The 20,403-nt window shown below is 43.6% G+C and overlaps 1 protein-coding gene across 6 annotated transcripts in view; it reads left to right on the plus strand.

Annotated features, from left to right (window-relative positions):
* Nucleotides 1–864: 864 nt before the first annotated feature.
* Dclk1 (doublecortin like kinase 1) overlaps nucleotides 865–20,403 on the plus strand; it is a 280,821-nt gene continuing 261,282 nt past the window's right edge. For 2 of the 6 annotated variants that reach the window (XM_060378335.1, XM_021637555.2), the window contains exons 1-3: nucleotides 941–1,238; nucleotides 5,604–6,000; nucleotides 14,445–14,791. In XM_060378335.1, the coding sequence (XP_060234318.1) occupies nucleotides 5,625–6,000; nucleotides 14,445–14,791 (723 nt within the window). In that variant the 5' untranslated portion in view covers nucleotides 941–1,238; nucleotides 5,604–5,624. Of the gene's footprint in view, nucleotides 1,239–5,603; nucleotides 6,001–14,444; nucleotides 14,792–20,403 lie in introns of all 6 variants that reach the window. The other 4 variants (XM_021637553.2, XM_021637554.2, XM_021637560.2 and 1 more) reach the window with 3 other exon arrangements.

The following is a 20,403-nucleotide window of genomic DNA, read 5'->3' on the forward strand; positions in this document are numbered from 1 at the left end:
GAGAAAATTAATTTTGAATTTTCCATTGACCTCTGTAGACTCAGTAAGAGAAATACATACGTTGGCCTAGGTCTATGCATTGTCTAATGACTTTTTTTTTTTTTTTTTTTTTTTTTTAATTCGGGATGCATACTGAGCCATGCTAAGGTTTCAGAGATTCCTGGGATGGGCTCCCAACCCCTGGAATTGTATCCAAAGGCTACTTTTATCCAGAGGAAGCTGTGAACATCTGGGCTCTGAGAACATTCTTGTCCTGGGAGGGAAGGCTCATGTAAGCTCACGGGGCTTTCCACCCTGACAGACTGCCAGTCTTGGAGCCAAGAGGCCTCCAAGAGCAGTCAAAGTGTGGCCATAAGTTATCAAAGGCTTATTGTGAAATGAAGCCCTAAGCAGGAGGTCGCCTTCTGAGCTGTGACTGGCGTCATGGGGTTCATTGCAGATGCAGATGGTGTGTGAGATGTGGCCCTTCCCAAGTAGGAGTGCTGAGGATTACACCACAGTGCTTAGCTTGAAGGATCCAGCTCTGGTCACTCGGGACAGGTCAGGAAAGGCAGTTTTGAGGGGCCATCCCACTGGCTTCCCTAGTCCTGAGAAGGGCGTGTCAAATCACGATGCCATATCAGAAGGTGTGTGTGTGTGTGTGTGTGTGTGTGTGTGTGGCGAGGCAGGGGGCAGTTTCCTCTGGTCTCTTTGATGAAGGCACCCTCAGTTCTGGGCCACCTCTCTGCCCTGCGCATGACCTGCCTCAGACCCCTCTCTGTCCATGTTCTTTCTCAATCCACTGGCTGCCATCCAATCTGTCCCCCATCCGCTGGCAAAGTCATTCTAGGGACTGGGGAGGCTTGGCGGCAGGGAGGGGGCAGTTGTCCAGGCTAGCCAGATCATTGAGATCACTGAAGCCAGAAGCCTGGCGAGAGGAGGGAGGAGGACCCTGGACACAGCCACGGTGGGCGCGCCCTGCCAAGGAGGGCGGAGGGCGGAGCAGGAGAAGGAGGGAGAAGGGAGGGAGAGTGAGCGAGTGAGACACAAGAAAAGCTTGCGCGCCACCGCCCTCCTCGGGAGAGAGGTTGGAGTGAGGCAAAGCGGAGAACCACATTTCAATGAGGACCAGCTCCGGCGCATCCGTGCACTAGCGGCCGCAGCCTAGACGCTCGTACTCCGCAGCCCCAGCCGCGCCCAGCCCGGCGAGGACAGCTCCAGCAGCCAGCCACAGACAACCCAGCGGCCACCCGCGAACGGTGCGTGCTTTGCCTGGGCTGGGGAAGGAGCGGGCTGGCCCCGCGGTGCCATATGACCGCAACCCTGGGCGCCCTGGCCGGGGTGGACCCCGCTGGGCGGCAGCCGCCCCGCCCGCCGTTCCTCGAAAGGCGGCTCGCCTGGAGCTGGCAGGTTTGGCCGGGCCGGGAGGCGTTGTGTGCCCGCGGCCCCTAGGCTTCTGGCTCCTGCCTCTTTTGTGTGGTGCCACCGGCTTTAAACAGGGAGTCTGGCGGGCTGGGCCCACCGGGCTTTCTATCGCCTCGTTGTTGGAGATGGAGAGCCGGGGCGGAGGACCTGGGAGAGGCGCTTGTCATTGTCAGGACTGGAGCTGGGACCAAGCGGGCTAAGGAGTGGCTGGGCCTGGCCTCTTATTGTGTGTGTGCTTTCCCGAGTGCCCAGGAGGGTGGCATGTGTCTGCTGATGGGGACTGCAGTGTAGGCGTTGCAAGTACCTTTCTGCATGGCCTCAAGTTCCTCTGGGGACAGCCAGGCAGCCTCGTGTACGAATTAGTACCTGCAGTGCTAAAAGCATGCAGAGAGGAAAAGACATTTTTTTTTTTTCTCCTAGAGGGAGCACACACAGCACCGCATTGCCCCACAAAAGAGGCTGCTTTTGAAAACCAGGTTTTCAGAGGCATCGCCACTGGATTTGCCAAGGGAATCTTTGTGGGTGAGAGAAGCAACAAGAAGGTTTCATTCAGACGAGCTCCCTCTCTGACTGCACCTGTGAACGTGTGCCCAGGTTACTGTGCATGCACTCGTGCTCAGCTGCCACACTGCAGGGTGTACACACACACACACACACACACACACACACGCACACACACAAAACCGTGTCATGACTGTTCCTAAATATATCTCCTTTCAATGGGAAAGGAAAGTAGGGCAGCGTTTCAGGTGTGGATTGTTGCCTGAATGCAGGTTAGGAGGGATTTTAAGAAAGGTCACGTGTAAGAAAATTTAAAAGACGCTCACGTCCTGTGGTGTGCTGGCTTGGGGTGGTGCACACACGCAGGAGACACATTCAAGTGTTTTTTATTTCACGCCTTTCTATCCACCCGAATCCTAATCCAATGGTTAAAATATGCCTTGGGATTTCCAGATGTGATAGCTAGGGTTTATACTAGATTTGTGTGTGTGTGTGTGTGTGTGTGTGTGTGTGTGTGTGTAAACTGCTGTAATGGGAGCTCGTTCACAGAGAGAAAGGTGAGAAATCCCACAAAGAGCAATGCTGCTTTTCTGGCTTTATAACATTTGTAGGAAAATGCCTGATAAGAGTCTGTCCATGCTCTTCCCCACCCCCGGTTTGTGGTCCCTGTGGCTGAGGACTCAGAACATCCTTGGTGCCAGTACACTTGTGTCCCCAAGCTCCTAGCCACCCATGGTCTGTGAATGCTGGCCAAGGGTGCTCCAGCTAGCTTCCTCTGCAGGAAGCGTGAACCCGTGGAAGCCCAGAGAATTTTCCTCTAGAGTTTTTAGCTCACACGTATGACTAAGACTCTGAAAGTTGAGCCAGCAGAGGCGAGGACAGAGCACCTGTTTTCGCACCGCACACGCTTACCAGAAGACTAAAAAGCATGTATAGTGAGCTGTGACTTTCACGTAGGAAAAGCTGTGGCCTTGACAGCCATTTCCCTTTGCTGGCACCACCACTGCCTGCTCACTGATGGGAAGCAGCGGATGTGGTGCCTGCCCTGGATGAACCCGTGACTGAAACAAACAAATTCTTCTCTGTTTTAAATGGATTCTTTTTTTCACTTAGTGTGGATTCATGTTCCTAAAAGCTTTCCCAGTTCAAACAGCTGCCAAGACTTTTTGGCTTTTGCCAATTGTGAACCACTAAAGACCCTTGGAACTTGATTTTTACTTGTCTCTGGTCACATAACTGTGCCACCCTGGGCTAGGATCCAGTTTATTTCCTTTTTTGCTTATATCAACTTTGGATACTAGGAATGGAAGAATGGCCAGTGTCTCTTACACACACACACACACACACACACACACACACACACACAATCAAAAGCCATGTTGGCCTCCCCCACTGAAGTTCTGAAGAGCTTAGTGAATGGATTTAACACATCAGTCTCTTCCAGCCCCTTCTTCATTCAACCTGTGCACCTTTTGAAGACAGATTACTTAACACATATGAACAAAGTAGGAGCAGGTACCAATATCAGAGCAGAATTTTGGTTCTGTTACGCAGCTAATCCCAACAGGGCTGGTCCCAGTGGTGACTGTTTCAAAGTTATTTCCTTAAGAACTAACAGAACCACTTCACAGCTAGTACAGCTTTTATAAAGACACAAAATTAGATTACAATTGATTATTTATGAAGCATGAGGGGGCAGTTTTTCTGTCTGAGGGAAGATACTCTGAGCTGAAATGGGGATTTAATCCTGCGGCTCCCTGTGTTCCCGGCGTCTAGACAGGTGTGTGACGACTGCAAAACTCACGATTCCCCTAGGAATGGGGCCTAGTGTCATGGGGCTTGGGACCAAGAGCACCAGCTTTGGAGTCATGACAAATCAAACTTGAAATTTCAACTCCATCAAGTGTAACTTGGAGACTCTGGATAAATCCATTTTCCCAGACTAGCTTTGATGAGACTAACTGGCTTGTTGGAGTCATGTGCTTTTTAGAAGAGGTTTTTGTGTCGCTGAATCCTAGGGTCATGGTATTCTGGACACCAATATTGCTTTCTTTTACTTGATTCGTGTCTGGGATGCAAATTCTCTAGCTAGTTAATTCACTAACTAGTTAAGCTGGAGCTTTCCGAGACAGGATCACATGTTAACCTTGAACTTGCTATTTGTAGCTGAAGATTGCCCATCACGCACAGTTTACACACATTTTCAGTTAAATTGACTTATTCAATTGCTGTGTAAACCTTTACCCACTCGGAGTGGCTCAGGGGTCAGTTTGCTGAAGATGAAGGGAAAGTCACAGTGATAAGCAGGAGTGTTACTGAATTTGGGCTGAACTTCCCACCAGTGACTTGGAAAGTACCGGGAAGCTTGGTTCTTCCAATTTCTCTCTCACTTACAATCTACTTAACTGTGCCCGTAACTTTATCATTAAAAATGCATCTTTTCGACTGAGGCTTTTCCACTTTCCAGCTTGTTGGGCAGAAACAGTGGTCTCCCTTCAAGTATGGCAGTTCTTTACCAGTTAACTTCTAGCAAGAATGAATCCATTCAATAAGCAACTTGCTGACAGCAGGGCCCCATAGGAAGCAGAATGGGGACTGTGGCAGTACAGGCCTTTTTTTCCCAGAGGCTCATGATATGGCAATCAGGTGCTTCTCTTGCCAGAGGGGGTAATAGAGGGCTCTGTTTCCACTAGTTATCTTTGGGCCAGGGAATAAAAGGCATGTTTTATTTAAATAAATCATTACTCACCACATGCAAACTTTATATGGGCGATGAAATAGATACTACCCTTATTCCCATGTGTAACTGAGTCTGACAGGTGCCAATCAAGTAGGTTTCTCAGGTTATATACTTGGTCCTGTGTTTGACAGTCTGAATGATGTCTTGACTTCCTTAACCACAGAGACAGAGTGGCAGAGGAGGACAGAAGAACAATGGTGCTAACCATTCTTTTTTTTTTTCCTCTTCTACCTCCTTTCCCTTCCTCCATTCATCTTATCTCTCCTCTCCCTCTCCCCGACCCTCTTTTTGTTGTCTTTTCCTTTTATCCTATTTTATTGCTAAGCACTAGCAAAGGGTTGAGGTGAAGTCACTTTTTAGCATATGGGCTACATGTTTATGTTCAAAGCCTTTCTTAAAAGTGGGTTGATTTCATTTCCTCTCCATCTGGCGCTAGAAGCAAACGTTGATGGAAGCTCCTACAGCCTGACCACTACCCCGCACCACCACCTCCCTCCCCTCCACCCTCTGCTTAGTATATGAAAGCTCATTTTAAACCTACTTGTGGGATTGGCACACTACCCAGGCACAGCTCCTAGTGAGTCTTATAGTCAGGCTTACAGTGGGAGCAGGGAAGGGTGTTTCCGGTTGAAATTCTCAACCGTGTTTCTTGGGGGAACTTGAAGAGGAACTCTTCCAGGTTTCAGTTTCTCTCCCTATAAATAGGAACACCTTGAGAGGATGTAAACGCAGCCTGAGGGATGGTAGGTAGGCGACAGTGGGAGCTGTGTCTATCTAAACTACGGTTGAGTAATAGGCCATTAACACTGAGATCTGCTTTTTCCATTCCTTGCTTTTCCTCCTCCTCTTTCTCTCCCACTCCACAACCCAAATACATCACCAGTCACGGCTGCTCTCAGAGCGTCTCAGCCCACGACCTTCAGGTAACCGGGTCTGTGTCTCTTTCTGGGGCTCGTAGGTTCCACAACGCAAGGCAGTCATGTCATTCGGTAGAGATATGGAGTTGGAGCATTTTGATGAGCGGGACAAGGCGCAGAGGTACAGCAGGGGGTCCCGTGTGAACGGCCTCCCCAGCCCCACACACAGCGCCCACTGCAGCTTCTACCGCACCCGCACGCTGCAGACGCTGAGCTCGGAGAAGAAAGCCAAGAAGGTTCGATTCTACAGAAATGGGGACCGCTACTTCAAAGGGATTGTTTACGCCATCTCCCCAGACCGCTTCAGATCCTTCGAGGCCCTGCTGGCTGATTTGACCCGAACTCTCTCGGATAACGTGAATTTGCCCCAAGGGGTGAGAACCATCTACACCATCGATGGACTTAAGAAGATCTCCAGCCTGGATCAGCTGGTGGAAGGTGAGCCTTTGGGAGCTTCTGGGGACCCTGCAGGCAACTGAGGCCACTTGAGGGTCACTTGTCTTTTAGCCCATGGCTAGGGGCCTCTCTGCTTAACATGCTTAAATTTCCTGTTCTGTAAAAATGAAAAGAATAGTATTCACATTATTAGCCCCTAACAATGACAGGCAGAAGGAAAAAAAGAATGTCAAATTCCAGCACATTAGGCATGCTTTCTCAAACCCATGTCTTGTTTATCTTAAAAGCTCACGTTGTGTCTTAGTTTCATAGCTCAGGGGTGTTTGTAGGCACCAACTGAGCTTTTGGATCACGATATCCAAAAGGTCTTGAACTGAGGAAATTTCCTCAGGCATGGTGGAAAGGTGTAAAACCCAATTATTTTATCACTGGGGACCTGAGACCAGAAAACTCAAATAGTATGTCTGTGGTTAGGTAAGTTAGTGGTGATCACTGGACCAATGGGGTCTTCTGACAATGTTTCTCACGGGTGCCTCTTGGGGAGGGCTATTGTTTTCCTGTGGCATTATTTTAAAATCCAGTTCATACTAACACATAATCTGTGGTGGACATTTAATGTGAAAATAGGACAGTTTCGTTCCAGGGTCGAGGTTTGGTATCCTGTAAATGATACATTACCCTCCAATGGTTCATGTTTGCTTTGGCTCACCATCATCTGAATGCAGCATGAAGTCTTTCACTGCCTTAGAAATCATAACTGACTTGAATGGCTTTGGGCACGCTATCTGGTGCTGAGTACATCTCCAAGCTTCCTTTGGAGAAGTCTTTCTGAGCTTGTGTTTCCAAGGCAAGGGCGAAGTAGGTGGCACAGTCATCAGATCCAATATGGCCCAATGCCACTCTGAATTCATCTCTCCTCCTGTAGGATTTGGCCAGGCTCCATTGTCCAGCTGTGTCTTGGGCTTGGATAGGTAGCAGGGAACAACCCATCCTGCTCAACTGGAGTCCAGGCTTGCAGCTGCATGGCTGCACACGGGCAGAACCCCCTTGTCTTCCTCTGTAGCTGGCTGGGGCTTGGGTGTGATTTCCCCCCTGCTGTGTCCCCTGGCCCCTTGGCAGGAGTACCAGTCCAGGCACAGTGGGACTGGACTCCAGCCGGTGTGGAGCAGGCTGCGCTGTGTGTGTTTACTTTTCGGGAATTCACATCTCTTTGGTGGCTTGTCTCCCTGCCAAGATGCCTGTAGCTTTGGCTTTTTTCCTTCTATTCAGACGTCGGGTACTTCCAGAAAATTAAAGGGGAAGAGTGACATGAAGTCTCTCTGTGTCAACTTTGATTTTTGTGCCATGTCCTTTGTATGACCTTGGTAAATACAAGGGAAAGTAAGCATTTGGTGGTGGTTTCCAAGGGCTCTTGTAGCAAGATCAGATGAGTCAGGTATCTGAGCAGACATCCTGTGTGGGGTAATGGTGTTGTAGAAAAATGTGGTCAGATCTCAGCATGTACTCAGATAGCTGGGGATTGATGTCTCATTCTATCCTAGAGTCATGCCTGTGGCTTCTTGAAGGCAGTTACTTCTGCTTTCTCCACTCAAAACTGATCTGGACCTACCATTCCCATTGATCAAAGAATGGTGGCAGGAAGTGGCTGACGACAGTATTGCCTTCCTCGCAGTGACATGGCTGGTCGCCGCCGCCAGCCCTCCTCATTCTCCTGCTTATTTTACCATAACATGATGCCTGCTCTCATCTATTGTTTTCTTGGCCAAAGACAGTTGTGTTGGCTGAACTTGCTGAGTATGTGTCCCACCTCAGAGCCCTCTTGAGCGTATGAATCCTTGTGGTTTGCACAATGACCCTACGAGGGCTGGGTAGCAGGAAATGGTAGAGGTAGGATTTGAACCCAGTAAAGCAGGTGCTAAGATACATTATGCTGTGAATTTAGCTTCTACAAAAGGCACCTTTGTGCTTGTCTCACTAGACTGGGAAGGAACATACTCTGGTACAAATTTACCTAGAAACCACCTATTCCTGTCCCTGGTAGCACATCTCATTGAAATCTTTTTTTGTTCTACTATTTCTTATATTTCTTTAAAAATTTATATTTCTTATATTCTTATATATTTCTTATGTTTCTTTTAAAAAAACATGAGTGTTGCTGTTTTTGTTCTTACAAATGTTTTAATTATTCACTTAATTCTAAAATTGTAACCACTGCTCTCAGAAACACAGCCATCTTTTAACAATACTTATTTTAGATGTAAAAGTGTTTTGCCTGCATGTATGTATATGTACCATGTGTGTGCAGTGCCTGAGGCCAGAAAGGGGGTGTTGGATACCTTGGAACTAGACTTAGAGATGGCTGTGAGACAGCATGTGGGTGCTGGGAACTGAACATGGGTCCTCTGGAAGAGCATCACGTGTTTTTAACCACTGAGTTGACTTTATAGCTCCCAGCGTCATCTTTTGATTTTCTCTCAATACTTTCCCCTGAGCAAAATAAAGTAATTGCTGATGGAATATTCTGATGTTTGAGATTGTTCTAACTTTTTAAAAAGACACCTTTTTTTTTGCTGTGTTTTTTTTTAATTTCCACTTAAAATATTTTTTCCTAATTCAAAATACTGACAATTAGCATGCAGCTGCACTTAGTGTTTAAATAGCTGGAAATTCATTGATATTTGCTTTTTTTTTCCTATTACAGTTTTGCTTAGCCCATTAAAATGCAAAATGTTGCTTCATCCTCATTAGACCCATATTTCTCACTTCACAAACTAATTTATGCGAACATCAGTTTATGATATCAGCCTTCCATTTCCCCTTCCAGGATGAGAATGTTTGAGTTTTAATTTAAGTCCCTTTAGTCAATGCAATGACGAGTGTGTTTAGCTTGCAATTATTTTTTTAAAGTTTGTTCTTTCTCACTTGATCTCAGGCTAAAAATTCCAAGCGACTATGGCAAATGTAGGCTTTATTTATAAGTGTTGTGGACGCTTTCTGTTTTATTATTAGACCCTGATCATATGAATAAGTATGCTCAAGGCACACTGATGGAGCAGTTCTGAGCTCAAATTATATAACAAATGAGTGTGTGGTTGTACAAACAAGTGAACACAAGTCTGTATCTCTGTGTATATGAGCATGCGGACACGTGTGTGTACACACATATACTTAAGAGTGTATTGAAGGTGACATTCCCAAGGATTTGCTTTCAAAATGGTCTTGGCATGTTTTCACAAATCGTGATGCTCACTGAGGCCATCTCCTGCAGCTCTGCTCCGGCAGTGGCTCACCTGGGGTGTGTCCCCCTTCCCCAGATCTGAGCCATGTCAATTCTGCTTTAGGGATACAGCTGTTGTGGATAAATTATAGTACCACACCCAAATCCCTCAAACTCTTAGGAGAGAGATGTAGCAGGATCCTGGGCAATGACTGGCTGCTTTCTCCCTGCATTCATACCTGTGTGGCGGGTGTGAAAGGCCTGAGCCTTTCCTTCTGAGGATACCAATGACACACCGAGTCCCTGGCTATCAGATAGTCAGTGCTTATCAAGTCACTTCTGTTAAAAACAGTGGAAGCTGCCTCTTCCTCAGATCCCACTTGAGTCTTGGCCTCTCACTGGTCTTTTTGGAAGCTGCCTAACTCTGTAGCTATAGGAAGTGTCGTGTCCAATCAATTGCACAATTAAGTGATTTCTCTCCTGTCCTGACTTCTGCTTGCCTGTCTCTCAGGATGCTTTTCTTCCTGTCTTGGTGTAGCTTCTTCACTTTCTGCAGCTCATTTGCTTTCACTGGGCCTCCCTCTGACATGCCAGAACTTAAAAGTTAATTTCTGTAAAGTTCCAAAACAGCCTTTTCATAAAAGTCCCCAGAGGCAATGAGTATAGTAGTTATATATTTTTCTTTCTTCAGTGTTTTCTTTCTTAGTGTTACCAAACATATTACAGTCTACATGTAACCAACCCAGAATGGCAACTCTATATGCATCCAGTTCTGCACCTTGCTTTTCATATGAAATTATCACCTTGAAGACTCTTTCCAATCGGCAACATTTAGAACAAGCATGTCCTTTTGATTTACTCCACAGTATTCTTCATATGGATATACTCTAATTCACTTAAGTAGCCTTCTCTTGGTGAGGTTTTAAGATGTATACAACCCATTATTGTTACAAAAAATATATATATTTGTTATATATATATATAGTTATAAATATATATATAGTGAGTAAACTTGGATATATGTTGCTCATTCATGCTGGGGGCTATTTATAGCATAAAGGCATAGAAAATGGTTGAATGGAGGTAGAAGACTATTGGGGAATTCCTATATACCAAGTTGGTTTTGGTTTACAATCTGGTCAAGGAGACATTGTTATCAATATCTTGACGTTTGTCAATCTTTCAAAAAACACTTCTATCCTGTTATGGTTTTAATTTCTATCATTTCATGCATTTAAGGGGCATTTATTTTTTTTCTATACTTTTTGTTTTGTAACTTTTATCATTTTTCTGCCACATTGGTGTCATCTTTGCTAACACAGGATCTATTGTTTTAAAGTGTCAGCCCTGTGTTTTAATGAGTGCATTTTTTTCTTAAAAATTATATTATATTCATCTTAACTTTGTTGATTGTGTGTTCTGTATTACAATTTGCCTATAAACTTATACAAACATTTATGTAATCAGATATGCCATGAATCTTTCAATTCATGACTTTATTTTCATGTCTGCTGGGTGCTGTATTCTGTGTGCTCTGAGGTCATGAAGTCATTTCTTATTTTCTTGTATTTTTAATTAAAGCATTTTAATTGAGAGAATATTGATACAGTAGATGAACTGAGGATTGGATTTTACGTTTGAAATAAAATCATTTGTGTAAATTACAAATATTTCATGTAGGAAGTAACTTGGTCTCACAGAAGTATCACAAGATGGGTATCTTGTTTTTTCTTGACTACCTTCCGTAGTGGAAGGTCTACAATCTAACACAGTGGACAGAGCAACATGACACAGCAGCTGAGTCCGGTTTCCTTACAGAGGATGGAAATTTTATTGTTGTTATACAGCCAGGCATTGCATCTAGCTGATGTGTCTTGGTTACCTCTGCCAAGTGAGAGTTCTGAATACTGTTCCATTAGCTTGCAGAATGCCCATCTGGGTTGGCTGGATGGTTGGCTTGGTATTGAATGTTTGGTGTAGGGGTTCTGCATATGAAGCTCTACATCCTCCTGAGGGTGTTATTTCAGAGAAACATCCAGACATGTATCCTACCCAGAGTCATCAACTTAAGGTGACTCTTTATTCTGAAGTTACCGTGTTCTTCTTGGCAGTGATTAAGTATGGTAGTAGAACTTTTGAGTCCTTGTAGATATATTGTCTCTGTTTGAGCTGTTACTTGCGTATCTGTGCATTTATCAGTAGAACTACCATAATTATTGCTGTGGTATCCTATTAATGAATTTCTATTTCTACCTGATTTAATATCACCTATGTCTTCTCCCCATCTTATGTTGTGTCATCTAAGATGACACAAGCCTTATTAGTTCTGATTGAGATATTTCTTCAATTTATTCTCTCCTTTCTATTGCTATATGCAAGCTTCCAAGTCTTCCATGCCATGGAGTAATAATTTCACCTGCGTTTAGGACTGAAAGAGATAGTAGACAGTAGACATTGTAGAAAATTTTGAACAATAGAGAATAAAAAAGCAAAACTGTCTCATCTTTCTATAACTTAACTGTTTTTTTTTTCTGTCTCTATTTGCTTTTCTGCTAAAATGATAAGCACCATGACCAAAAGCAAACTGGGGAGGAAAGGATTTATTTTAACTTACATTTTGTAGTGTATCATAGAGGGAAGACAGGGCAGGAACTCAAGGAAGGAACTGGGAGGCAGGAACTGAAGCAGAGGCCATGGGGGAATGCTGCTTAATCGCTTGCTCCTGTGACTTGTAAGTTTCCTTTCTAATACTACCCAGGATCACCTGCCCAGAGGTGACACCACCCACAGTGGGCTGAGCCTTCACACATCAATCTTCAATTAGAAAATCCCCTTATAGACGTACATGCCAATCTGATGGAGGCATTTTCTCAACCGAGGTCCTTTTTCCCAAACAACTCAAGCTTCTGTGAAGTTAACAAAAATCTAACAAGGACAGTCTCTGTCTCATGGTCGGACAAGTGTTCTCCTCATAGTCACATGTACATACATGGAATCATGGGTAAGAGCACAGTTCCTGGAGTCAGACCAATCACTGTTTGACCCTTGGTTTCATCCTTACCAGTCACATGACCTTGAGGCAACTAACTAGGTCATTATGCCTTAGTATGCCCTACAACGAGAAGCATACTACTGCTGGCCTCATAGTCTGTGATGAGGATTACAGGTCAGATGACATGTCTGCTGTATTGCCGACTTCCTGTTTTAAATTGTTCTTTCAAGCCTACTGCATGTCTAAGAGGAAAGCTGCCTTTGGTCACTTGTAGAGCAGCAGTGCATTTGAAATACTTTCAACTTCACTGTCTGTTGGGGTGGGTACTAGGGATCGAACCCAGGCCTCTGTGCTATGTGCATGCTAGGAACATGCTCTCTCAATAAGCTGCATTTATAGGCTTTTTAAATCACTCTCCGTAGAAACTCAGTGACGTTTCATTCAGCACACCATTACCCTGAAATCTAAAGGACTAGTCCAAGGTCACATGCTTACATAGCACAGTCTCTAGCCTGAATTTGAACATAGCTCTTCCTACTGACCTTCAACAAACTTTGGAAAACACCCTGTCACAGCATCATGAATACATATGCATTTGTATGTGTATGTATATATTTATGTGTATATGTATGTATATATGATATCTACATGGATCCTAAAGAAAATATATCTGGGATAAGGCAGTTTCTGCCAACAAAAGGGTTGGATACATGTTTTCTAGTTTTACATGTTCTTATGGGGCATAAGTATATGTTTGAAAAAGGTGTTTAAAACCCTTAGCAAAAATAAATGTTGGCACATATTTTGTGCCGGTTAGTTTTTGGTAATCTTGACAAGTTAGGGTCATCGAAGAAAATGGAATTTTAATTAAGAAAATGCCACATCAAATGACCTTTATCAAATCTGTGGGGGTGTTTTCTTGATTAATGATTGATATAGGAGAACCCAGCCCACTGTGGGCAGTGTCACCCCTGTGCAGGTGGTCCTGGGCTGTATAAGAAAGCATACTGAACAAACCATGGAGAACAAGACAATGAACAGTACTCCTGCATGGCCTCTGCTCCAGTTCCTGCCTCCTGGTTCCTGCTTTGAGTTCCTGCCTTGACTTCCCTCCATGATATACTACAAATGAGACTCTGAAATAAATTCCTCCCTCCCCAAGCTGCTTTTGGTCAGAGTTTTATCTCAGCAATATAAAGCAAACTAAGACACATATTCAACTGTCTTGTTATTTTTGAAACTTTGGTTGATTTATTTTTATGTGGCTGCTTAATTCTATGGCATGGCATGCTTGCTACATTTAAAATATTCATTTAAAAATAGGACTTAGATAACAGAACATGGATTGTGCCAGTCATGGGTCTGGGCCACTCTACCTGTCCTCATTAGCTTCTGCTTACCACGGCTTACTAACTAAGCCCCTGTGTGGGGTTTAGAAGACTGTGATACAGTCTTTAATTTTATGATCTTTTGACCTCATTCAGTGAAATAAGTTTTTAGAATCAGTTATTTCATGATTTGCTGCCTCTTGGCACCTGTGTTGAGTTCTTCTGTGTATAACTACATATTTTCAGAGGAAGTGTTTCATTAGCAAATCCCTGAGCCATTTATTAATAAGCATTTTGTGATAGAGTGCGTTTGTGAAGCTACAGCTAGTTATTCTCTTCATTTTTGCTTATCATCAAGTTTGAACTGACTTCTTGTGTGTGTGTTTCAGTCAACATGATGCAGATGACAGAAAAGAAGGGTGATTATGTTGGTTAGCTTTTATATTTCTTTACTCTGATGATTGTCTGTCTACATTATTCTAAACAGGATCTTTATATTATACTCTTATTAAACTTATATATTACCTTTTTAAGGAGCTGTGTACTGTTTCGTTTTTAGGTTTCATGTTTTCTCAGATGCCAAATGGATGTGCTTCTAATTTTAAAGTTTGCTGAAAATTTAAATGCCTTAAACATCAGAAGAAAGTCTCAATTTTGGAAGTCAAATTGTTTATATCAGTATTTTTACCAGCAGCCAATGAGAGAGAAATGTTTTTGTGCGTTTTTGTTTTGTTTTGTTTTCTCCCAAAGATGCTAATCTGCATCAAAAGAAAGATATTGGAGAAGAGAAATGATTTTTTTAAATTCATTTTCAAACATTCTTTCATTGATTTGAATGTCATAGGCAATTCTCGCCTCTACATAGAAAAGGAGAGATGAAAGACAGAGTGTGGGGGAAGAAAATGGTTTCCCTTAGGTGTACATTTGAAATTCCTTCTCTCTTCCTCAGGTGAAAGCTATGTCTGCGGCTCCATTGAGCCCTTTAAGAAACTGGAGTACACCAAGAATGTGAACCCCAACTGGTCGGTGAACGTCAAGACCACCTCAGCTTCCCGGGCAGTGTCCTCGCTGGCCACTGCCAAGGGGGGTCCCTCGGAGGTTCGGGAGAATAAGGATTTCATTCGACCCAAGCTGGTCACCATCATCAGGAGTGGGGTGAAGCCGCGGAAGGCTGTCAGGATCCTGCTGAACAAGAAGACAGCCCATTCCTTCGAGCAGGTGCTCACTGACATTACCGATGCCATCAAGCTGGATTCGGGTGTGGTGAAGCGCCTGTACACCCTGGATGGGAAGCAGGTAAGGGCGCAGCTTGAGGGACTCTGATTTTATGGGCAGGAGTCAGGAAATGGGAGGGGAGGGGCTATCCCTGGCGTAGAGTGGGGACCTCAAGCACATGCTTTGTTGGTCCTTGAAGGGACCGGGTCACCTAGTTAACAAACACTTGTTGCTCTAAGGCTGGTTGAATGTTGGTACCAGACAGAATTAATCATCATAACAAAGAAAAAAAGTCTTTGAAGAGTGTTTTTTGTTTGTTTGTTTGTTTTTTGTTTTTTGTTTTTTTTTTTTTTTTTGCGTAGCATAATAATGATGCTCTGTCCTCTGTTTTCAATTTTCTCCTGTGTCCTTTAATTTTTGTTAAAGCCTTATCCTGAGAGGAACTGAGGCTGACAGGGTGAAACACAAGGTGCTTGTTTCTGTTTCCCTAAATCACAATTTATGATTCTATGTCTCAGACATGTTCATTAGTCAGGTTCAATCGATTGTAGAGATTTTTTTAAATGTAGCTAAGGAATGGCCTGTTTCCACTTGGGCTACTTGAAGAAGGTGTGTCAGGACATGGAAGGGGGAATGGCAGGAAAGATCCACACTGACCATGTGCGTGGCATGTTTGCTACTCATTTGCAGTTTAATGGTGCCTTTTTGTTTATGATGATCATCTTCCGAGTTATTACCTTTGCTTGAATTGTATGTTTTTGCAATATATTTTATTAGGCTTTACATTTTATGCAATGTATTTTGATCATATTCACCCCCCCCCCCCTTTTCCCCTAACTCCTCCCAGGTCCACCCCCACCTCCTCACCCCCTTCCAACTTTGTGTCCTGTATTTTTTCATAACAAGCCACTGAATCCAATTTGTGCTGTGTATATATTTAAGGACATGGGATTACCCACTGGAGCAGGGGTCAACCTACCAGGGGCCTCTAACCTTGAAACCATTGCACTTCCACAGAAACTCTCCCTGAAATGTAATTGTTAACGTGGTTCTTTGGAACAACTTTTTATACTATGAAGGCACCTTGAAGGATTTGCATGCTTAGCTTGTCTTGAAATCTGAACTAGATTCAGAATGAAGAGACGGGTTGTATTAGGCAGAACTCTCACGAAAGTTCCTGGAGGCTAACACAACCAAACTTCATGAATGAGAATAGATGCTAATACTATAAAAAGTGTCAGTCATGAAGGATCACTCCCCCAGGGATCCATTTCAATGTCCTAACTTATTAAAATTCATTAGGAACGAGGGAGTGTGCCAGTTGTCTGTGAGTATTGACCATCTTCTGCTTGTCTCATAAAACTTGCATGTAGATAAGGATTTGTGGGGGCAATAGTCTCTATCTAATAAACCTAAGGGGCCTGAATGTCATCTATACATCAGTGGCCAGCAAGCCCACTATGGGCTTGTGAGTTATGTTGGCAACAAAGAGATGAACATCTGTAGACCATCATAGGCTGTGCAACCACCCCATAGTTCTGCATTTTCCTGAACTGATTTTTTTTTTCAAGATAGGCATTTACCTGCTTTCAGAAAAAAAGTAGAATTTTAAAGCAAAACAAACCATGTACATGAAGCAGAATGGGGGGACTTCATGGGCACAGGAAGGGGAGTGGCAATGGGTGGCACAGGGAACACAGGTGGACAGTCGGGGAGGGAAATGAGTGAGAACAAAGTGATGAATTAGAATAGATAAGACTACTATAATGAAATTTCTTACTTTGTATGTTAACTCAATTAATACAAAAGAATTTTGAATTATTTATGAGTGTTCCCCCTCCCTTCCCCTATCTTTCCTCCTCCTCTTCTGCTTTTTCTCATTTAGAACTTGGGGTATTCAAAACTGCTATATACTAAGTCACCACGTCAGGGGCCACTGCTTCAGCTAATTCTTGTATCAACCAATCATTTACTTTCTCCTTTGATTTGACATAATGTTCTCAAGTGTTCATTCTTTTCTGAATCCCCCTAATGTCAACATTTCACAATGGCTATGTTTACTATGGACTAATATAAATAACCAATGTGAATAATCCAGGAATCCAGGGTAGTTATTAGAAGTAATCCAATGTTTAATACCCAAAGACTGGGATTCAAATCTTGGTTCTGAACCAGATGATTTTTGAAAACATGTGACTGAGCTTCATTATAATCACCAATGAGGCACGGCTATTATTTCTCTTGTGTTGGAGAGCTTTTATGGGTTCAGCTGTCACAATGTATGTGACAGAACTGTTGAAGTGTAATAATTATAATTGGTTTATTGAGCATCATTCTAAGCATATGGCATGTATGAGCATGTTTAATCCCTACAATAGTTGGATTCTTGTTCTTCCTAAACAGGGAAGTGTACAAAGACATATTTGTTAAACATGTTAAGAATATGGTGACACTCCATGGCTTGAGCTCGTAATCTCTGTATTAGGGCAGTCAGGTCAAAGTATGGAATAGCTGCAAATCTATTGAGAAAATTTTTAATTGGAATAGTGGCAGGAGATTTCCATCATCCCAGTGAGAATTCTGAGATCATTCATTGATAAAGAGAAAAGTGTTTTGTAGTTTGCAGGTGTTAATGACCAGGTTGCCCATTCATTTGGGCCAGTAGCAAGGTAGCACTCTGTGATAGGAACTTGAGCAGGTGAGCAAAGGCATTCATTTTATATCTGGGAAGTGGAAAAAAAGTGTGAAGGGTACTATGAAGTAACCAAAATCCTCTTCTACGTTTATCTCCAATAACCTAAAGATGTCCCATGAACATCTACCTCTTAACGGTTCAACCACCTGCTCTCCTAGCACCAGCCTGGGAAACAATCCATTAAGAAGCAGGCCTGTGGGGGAGGTCCAAGATCTAAACTATAATGGAAACATTTTTCCTCCCAAGGAATCTCACTTGAATGCTTTCAGGGTAGGGATGGATGGATGGATGGAGGACAGATAGGTAGGTAAATACATAGTCAAGATAGATGATAGATCATATCCCCTGAAGTATTATGACTACTGAGGTTGACTCTAGTTCTGACTACTGAATTGATGGTAGTTCTATGAAGCACAGTTTTCTGTGCAGAGGAATTAGATGATAGAGTCATCTTTGCTTGAATTCCCATTAGGAGAAGAAGTCCTTCTTCATGGACCTCGGGAGTCTTTGATCATTTCAGTTCTAAAGGGAAGTCTGCCCAATAAGTAGTTTGTTCAAATGGAGTGTTTGCACAGTTTCAGCAGAGACTGAGGTTGGGTAAGCCTCCAAGAAACAGCTGGTTTCTCCCAAGCCTTCCTGTGGAGTGGAGCGACACTCAGTGTAGAGGAATGTCAACTTAGCTCTGTGTCTGAGTTAGGTTTCTATTGCTGTGATGACCATGGCCAAAAGCACTTGGGGAGGAAAGGGCTTTTTAGTTCACCTACAACGCTCATGTCACACTCCATGGCTGAGGGAGGGCAGGGCAGGAACTCGAGGCAGGAGCCTGGAGAAAGGAACTGAGGCAGAGGCCATGGAGGAATGCTGCCTACTGCCCTGGTCCTCCTGGCTTGATCATCTTGGTTTCTTATACCACTCCAGGACCACCTGCCCCAGGGTGGCACCACACACAGTGAACGGGGCCCTCCCACATCAATCAGCAATTAAGAAAATGTGCTACAGGCTTGTCTTCCACAGGACAATCTGGTAGAGGAATTTCCCTCAGAACGACCCTAGATTGTGTCAAGTTGACATAAAGCTAGCATTACATTGGGTACACGAGGCATGGGCATCTCTGTGCTGCCACCAAGAGCCAACCTTTTGATGATTGCCACCAAGTTTTATTGGCAGCATGCTCTAAGCAACTAAGCTAACTGGTCAGTGACTTGTGCCTTTCGTTCACTTATTTTTATTTGCTAACCCAAAGCCTGTATCAAATATCCATAAGTAGTATGGAAAAATACCATTTGCAATAAATACTTAAAAATAGTTTTTGTGCTGAAGAACTAGACCTGCTTATAAAATGAGTGCATGAGTGCTTTTGGTAGCAGCATGCTGAGGAATGAGGATGACGTATAAGCTGGATTGGTTTCACCGTCACCTTCAGGCAGCACGCAGATGTGTTTTAGATGGAAACCGCTGATGCTGTGCTTTCAGCAGTGACTGTGAAAGCTGTGCCCTCTGTTTACTTTTGCCCAGAGACACTGGGCACTGGAGGGCATAGTCCACAAACTGTTCTCACTAGTACATGGCCTCCTAAATTGCTGCCTCCCGAGACTGCATTAAGCCCTAACCTTGGAGTTCATTCAGCCTCTGGCACTTTTTTTTTTTTTCCGGAGATATTTTTAGACTGAACTAAGGAAAGCAACATATTGGAAATGCTTCGCTGTGTAAAGTGTCTACAGGAACTGCAGTTGCTTGAGATGGCCACAGTGGCTCATGAAGAGTCCAGAATTAATTTCTCTTCCCACTGTGCCCCACCAGCTTTGGGGAATCATCAAGCTGTCAGCTGTCATGGGGGTAGAATTCACATTTGCCCAACCCTATTTCCAGTGGTGCTTTATTTATCTGACTCTTGACTGAGGGCCTCTCTGAAAGCGACCAAAGACGAGTACAAACTGAAGTCACATTCCTTTCTCCACATCTCGGAGAGATTCCCAGAACTGAGAAGCTGAGAGTTGCTTCCTCTGGCATTTCTCTGGCTATTCTCTTACCCTGCCTAGATGTCACTCCGGAGGTCATTTGAAATAGTACTGTTTTAAAACAATTGAATGCAGAGACACAAGATTTGATACAAGCATAGCATGTCTCTTGAGTCCTTTTATGGAAATGTCAGTCTGGCTACCTGCTGTTGATAAATCTTCTAAATTCAAGATTACTGACACTTTCTTAGAAATATAAAGAAAAGTAGATGCCTAAGCAGGTTATTTGTACACTGAGTATAGGAAAGGCGTTTCCCAATGAGCCCCACCCCCTCCGAAATACAGCAACAATAAACCATATAGTCTTTAAACAGGAAACATAGGCAGATTTGTGTTTCTCCTATTCTTAGATATATTAAAAATCTAGCATGTATAGTGTTGCAGCGTGCGCAGAGAGCAGAGGTAAAAATCAGGGGTGCTACATTTTCATCTGATAGACATTTCATGTAAAGCAATGCACTTTGCAAAATCCACCACCACTGGCATGCCGGCATGAGCTAATGATTTATTGTTTTTCCTATGTGAAAAATCCTCAGGATAATTTGGCTGACGCACAGCACTCCTTCCTTACCAGTTGTCTCACTTTTTCTACTTTCAGTGACCCAAGAGGTCAGGCACAGCCTGGAAATAAATACCAAATGGAAAATTCTACAGTTAGGGTGGAAAAGAGAGGGAAGGGCCAATGCATACAACTCCATGGCGGAATATTTTTGTAATTTTTCCGTTTTGCTGTTTCATTGATCTCCTACTATGCCGAAAGAATTAGTGAGGCACACATCACAAGATGACCTTTGCTTTCTCCCCATCCACCCCTTTGGTTTTCTGCATCTGATTTTAATCTGAAGTAAAGATAACAGAGTTTAGGAGCCGGAGAGATAGGTGGCTTAGAGGTTACAAGCACTGGCTGCTCTTACAGGGGAGCTGGGTTTGCTTCCCAGAACCCACACGGTGGCTCACAACTATCTGTAACCGCAGTTCCA

Source organism: Meriones unguiculatus, chromosome 2 (assembly GCF_030254825.1).
Source record: "Meriones unguiculatus strain TT.TT164.6M chromosome 2, Bangor_MerUng_6.1, whole genome shotgun sequence".
In the NCBI taxonomy this organism is placed as follows: Eukaryota; Metazoa; Chordata; class Mammalia; order Rodentia; family Muridae; genus Meriones; species Meriones unguiculatus.